Raw genomic sequence first — 5,731 nt, 5'->3', positions numbered from 1 at the left:
CCCCCCCAGCCCAAAACCGCGCGCGGGGCCTGCCTTCTGCGGGACGGGCGCGGCGCTGCGCCCGGCGGTGTCCCGGAGCGCAGGACCCGGGCTGTCAGACAGTCAGACCCCCCTGCCTCTCCGGGTCCCAAGCCTGGGCCCAGGGGTGTCTCAGGGAACATCCACCGCGAGCCACCATGACATCCTGGCAAACGTGGAGTCCTCGCACGGGAACCCCACTCCACAACCCGCCCCCTCCGTCCCAGACGCTGTGGCGTGGTCCCACGGGTCACCGGTCCCTGGGTCCAGCCATCTAGGCGAGCACGTCTGTCTGTCTGTCTTAAAGCGGCTTTGCCCTGGCATGTTGGTGCCTTTGCTTCTCCCACAGGCTGGGCAGGGCCCCGGGTGTGCTGAACTCGCTTTGGCTATCCCAAGTGGCATGGACATGACGTGGGTCATCGGCGACCTCAATGCTTTACTTATAAAATGGAGGTTTGCATCCTCCAACCCCACTCAGCAAACCGCTGAAACTGGAGGGAAATGTGCATGTCAGCTGGGCCAGCGTGGTGTACGCCTGTAATCATTCCAGCACTCGGGGGTCAGAGGGAGGAAGATGACAAGTTCAATGCCAGCCTAGGCTATGGAGGGCGTTTCAGGCCAGGTTGTGCTCCATAGGAAAGCCCTGTCTCAAATAAATAAAATAAAATGCAAGGCACGGATGGCTCACACCTGTAAGCTTAGCTATTCAGAAGGCTGAGTTCTGAGGTTATGGTTTGAAGCCAAACCACAGACAAACCCAAGAGACTTATTTCCAATTAACCACCAAAAAGTCCGAAGTGGAGCTGTGGCTGAAGTAGTAGAGCGCTAGCCTTGAGCAAAAGAACCCAGGGAGAGTCCCCAGACCCTGTGTCCCAGTACTGATAGAAAAAAAAAATGAAAGAATAAAATGTTCAAGAAAAAATTACAGCCTTGTAGACTTTCAAGTAAGGCATGACGTGTTTTGGATCCCATATTTTAATCTTCTTACAATCTATTAGAATTTTTTTATTTCAACTTGTTTCTACTAAACTAGAAAGTTATGTACAAAAACTTATATGTACAAAAACTTATTTTGGAATAAAGGGAGAGGTGAAATGGCCTTCTGATAAACCTATAACATGTCCATGACTCTCTCTGCAGAATATTAAAGGGCATACAACACATTCACCCTGGGCTTAAATCAAAGATTTTTTTTTAAAAAAAATTATGTTTTATTGCTATTGTTGGGGTGATAAGCAGAAGGGTTACAGTCACATGAATCAGGTACTGAGTACAATTCTTTTTGAACCCTGTCTCCCCTTCTCTCCCAATTTTTCCCTCCCGTCCCCACCCACTTAAATCCAAGATTATCCCAGAAATATTCCTAGTACAAGCACTTCCAGTGCTTCCAGGAGGGCAGCCCCATGCACCAGGAAAACCAGAAGTCAGAACCCTGCGTTAACAGCCCAGGGCTCAGGGGAAGGGAAGGGTGATATCAAATAGGTCACCTGCTGTGTGTAGCTCCTCCTTCACTGTTGGTTAGATTGATTTGTCTCTAAGTTTACCTCCATGCAGGTCAAATTTTCTAACCTTGTATTTCCACAAACCTTGAAAATTGAAGCCCCCTTCCTGCCACTTCTGTCTTTCCCCTGCCCCTGCCCACATACTAGCACAGCCTCTGTATTCTGGGCTCCGCCTCACTTCTCAAGTGGATATGTCCTTTCTCCTCTAGTTCAGTGAATAACAATATATAATTTTCTTTGCGGCATCTAGCCCTGTAACATTTAACCATGAGGTACACAGTAAAACCTTGTCTCAATTCCTCCTTCTACAAATAAACCCTCTGGCTCTAACTTCTTAACTTGCTGTGTGGCCTGGGTGAGATCTTGCAATCTATGCAGATCTTGGCTTGTCATCTGTGGAATAAGGTCCTGCTCTGCTCTGCTCTGCATCCTCCATCTACCTGGATCCTTGTGCTTGCTTTCAAACACAACCACGAGAGGGCGCTCTGCATGCACAGGAGGAGGACTGGTGAAGACTGGGTTCTGCTAACACATTAAGTGAAAAAAGTACAGGTGCAGCTCCAGCAGAAGGCATTTGTGGGACTCCTAGTGTGACATTTTAGGATGCTCTTCCAGATGAGACAGTGTTGGATTCGTCAAGGCTCACTGGTGGCGGGGGTCTGGAGGGGGTGCTGTGGTATTCTCCACATGGTGTGTGCCATCTTCCCCCTGTTGAAACCTCTTTGTATCTGGGATGACAGGCATGTGCCAAATTTGACTGCGATAGGGGGAGTGTCTCTTGACCATTCCTTAAATCATGTGTTAATCTCTGGCTCTTGTGAGTAGCCAGGATTACAGGTGTGAGCCACTGTGCCCTTTTTTTCCCCAGTGTTCTCTATTCTATGTCTGTGTTTTGGAAAAATGGCTGTTGTCAATAAGTAGATGTTGATTATATCATGAAATATTGGTCTCTACACTATCTACATGATACTGAATGTTATACCTGGGGAACACTGGGCAGTAGAAAGGCACTGCACATACACACCTACATACGCATATTCCACACTCACATTCGTGCACACACTCACATTCGTGCACACATGCACCACCCAACATGCATGTATGTATGCACCCCAACTGTGTCTAGGTTCACAATACACCCCTGATCCAAGAGCAGCCTGTCTATTGGCTGGAGGGCAATCAGTGACCGCCTAGCCTATGGCAAACTGGTGAACCAGCCTTATCCCTTCTGTCTAAAAAAATAGACCTAGGTGGTTCAGGGAATGTGTACTAAGCTGGGGACAGTCTGTGGGGCTCCTGATGCTCCCCCGGGGCAGTGGCTCCCAGCTATCTCATTCAAAGTGGGGTTTGCAGTGTGTCCAGCTGTGCTGTCAGTCCTGGGATTGTAGGTATGTGTGTGTGTTTGTGTGTGTGTGGGGGGGGTGTTGGTACTGGGACTTGAACTCAGGGCCTTACAATCTAGCTTGCCTTTTTTCTACTCAATGCTGGTGCTATTTTTGAGCCACCACCAGCTGGTTAATTGGAGAAAGATTCTTCTGGACTTTCCTGTTCCAGCTGGCTTTAAAACCACATCTTCAGATCACAGCGTTTTGAGTAGCTGGGATTAGAAGCATGAGCCACTGGTGCCTGGCTGGATTCCTGGTAATCTTTGGTCCTGGCCATATTGAAGCCTGATGGGAATGTTGCTTAGATTCCCACCTCCTTCTGTACATAGTGGTTCACCTTGTCCAGGGTGCTGCTCAGGGCCTGCAGAGCAGATGCTCGTGAGATCTAGGCGCAGAGAGGACTGACCATCCTCACTTCCTGCAAAGCCCACTGAGAATGCCCTGCCAGCCCTAGCGCAATCTGTTGAGTAATCCTGGAAAGCAGCATCTGGATAAGGTTGGATAAACCACAATGGGAAGAAAGCAGATGGAGAACATGGGAAAGCCCAAGCCACGGAGCCCGGGTTGCTCAGTTCTCAATGTCCGCCATCCTCCATGGAGGCTGGGGACCTTTCCCCATCTGCTCGGCCACTATGCCCCCCTTCCTTCCTTCCACGTGGCTTCTGCAAAGTTGTGCTCTGGCCTTTTCACCCCTGCATGTGGCTGCGGTCATCAGTTTCCCCCCAACTCTCGTCAGCAGGGTCATGCAAGCAGCTGATCTTGTGGTTTTTGTTTTTGTTTTTTTCAAAGGCATAGAGTGAGTTTGTGGCCTATGGGAGCAAACAAGAGGTCAAAATGAGATTTTTGTCTTTGTATGTGTTGGGACTGGGGCTTGAACTCAGGGCCTTGTGCTCTTGTTTGGTGTTTCTGTTCAAGCCTAGTGTTCAATCACTTGCTGCTTTTTGTTGGCTCTCAGAGTCTAGGATGGCCTTGAACTGCGATCCTCAGATCTCAGCCTCCTATACAGGCACAAGTCACCAGCACTTAGCCAGAATTAGTTAGAAGGAAATTCCAGTAGCTTCTCCCTTCCCTTAGGTGCCCTGAGATGAAGAAACGAAGGGAGGCTGTCTTCCTGGGACAGATTCCCGGGTGGTGGTTTAGGAAATAACTCTCATATCCAATAGAAAGCCATGGGATGCATCCTGAGTGTGGCCCTCTGTTCACGGTACCTAGGGACCCAGCACCGTGTGGTTGGAGAGAAGCTGGCTTTGAACAAAAGCTGAGTCAAGCCAGCCACGAATCAACACCACCTCCTCCCCACAATGCTCTAGAAGGGTCCAGCGTCCCTTTTGGAATTTCTGCATGCTCAAATGAAAGTTTTAGGCCCCCTCAAGATAAATCATAGCTCTTTATTCTCTAACAGTTCCATTTGTGATTAAAAATACTTAGAATAATTGAGTAAATAAAACTAAATTCCACCACTTTGTTTTCGCCTGTTTTTATTGATGAGAGGGGCATTTCTGCCACCCTGGGGCAGAGTAAGCTTTGATGTGCCCCAAGGCTCTCCAATGACATCACAGCATCTGGAAATGTTTGCAAGTTCTAGGCAGCTGTACAAGTGTCCTGTTAGAGCATAATTCCTTACCACCTCCTGTCTCCATGTCGTGTCTTTCTAGAAACAATCTGCATTGCCACAAGACCTACAGACTTCTAAATGTGCTTAAAGCATCTTTTTTATTAAGATTTTTATTGTAAACATACTGTACAGAAAAGGGGTTACAGTTGCATGAGCAAGATAATGAGTACATTTCTTATCCAGCATTGTTTTTCCCCTACCATCCTTTCCCTCCCACCTCCTCAGCTACACCCGCCCCCCCCCAAGCATCTTTTACTACTATGAAGCACAACTTTTTTTTTAACTGAAAAAAAATTCATGAGGAGAAATGTCAACATTTTCCTTAGGCATTTCTTTCCCATGGTTCAATGTAATCCAATCCCAGGTGTGCAAAAATTTCTTCTTCGCTCTCAGCTTTGAGAAATATCCTCTGAAAGTATAATGAGAAATAAAGCATCATGAGAATTATACATGTCCAGATATTTTTCTTAGTGTGGACTCAAAGTGTTACTTGTAAAACTGTCTCTCTACCATGAACTTATTGCCAAAACATAATGTCCTGCTTTGAAGCATAAGTCATGATAACTAACTCCTTCCCATTCAGGAATATGGATGATAATAATAATAATAATAATAAAATTGAGGTAAAATCATGTCAGCTTTCCACACTCAGCAAAAGGCACTTGGAGTCTATGGTTAAAATCAAAACCCCCGGGGCTGGGAAAGTGGCTCAGTGGTAGAGCGCTTGCCTTGCATGCCTAAGGCCCTGGGTTCGATTCCTCAGCACCACATAAGCAAAAAGAAAAAAAGCCGGAAGTGGCGCTGTGGCTCAAGTGGTAGAACACTAGCCTTGAGCTGAAGAGCTGAGGGACAGCTCCCAGGCCCAGAGTTCAGGTCCCACAACCGGACCCAAAAACAAAAACAAAAACAAAAAAATCAAAGCCCCCAAAGAGGTCTTCTTATTAAATTATTTGGAAAGTTCCAGGCAATTTTCAAACAAAGGCAGAATTATATACTGCTAGTAATTATGAGATGACTACATGTACTGCGGTATCTCCAGCTTTCTGTACCCCCAATTCCAGTACACCCCCGTTCTTCTAGGATTTAAGGCTAAGCTCATCTTCTCTCCATTCCTTCTTTTTTCTCTTTCCTTCCTTCCTTCCCTCTCCCTCCCTCCCTTCTTCCTTCCTTCCTTCCTCCCCTTCCTTCCTTCCTTCCTTCCTTCCTTCCTT

General features: G+C 47.2%; 1 protein-coding gene across 2 annotated transcripts in view; it reads right to left on the bottom strand.

Annotated features, from left to right (window-relative positions):
• Nucleotides 1-4,775: 4,775 nt before the first annotated feature.
• The window catches only part of Dntt (DNA nucleotidylexotransferase), a 21,085-nt gene continuing 20,129 nt past the window's right edge, over nucleotides 4,776-5,731 (bottom strand). For both annotated transcript variants that reach the window (XM_013017695.1, XM_013017696.1), the window contains exon 11: nucleotides 4,776-4,929. In XM_013017695.1, coding sequence (XP_012873149.1) covers nucleotides 4,843-4,929 — 87 coding nt within the window. In that variant the 3' untranslated portion in view covers nucleotides 4,776-4,842. The remainder of the gene's footprint in view (nucleotides 4,930-5,731) is intronic.

The sequence above is a fragment of the Dipodomys ordii genome, unplaced genomic scaffold (assembly GCF_000151885.1).
Source record: "Dipodomys ordii isolate 6190 unplaced genomic scaffold, Dord_2.0 Scaffold36, whole genome shotgun sequence".
NCBI classification, from domain to species: domain Eukaryota; kingdom Metazoa; phylum Chordata; class Mammalia; order Rodentia; family Heteromyidae; genus Dipodomys; species Dipodomys ordii.
This window is presented reverse-complemented; position numbering and strand designations above follow the sequence as displayed.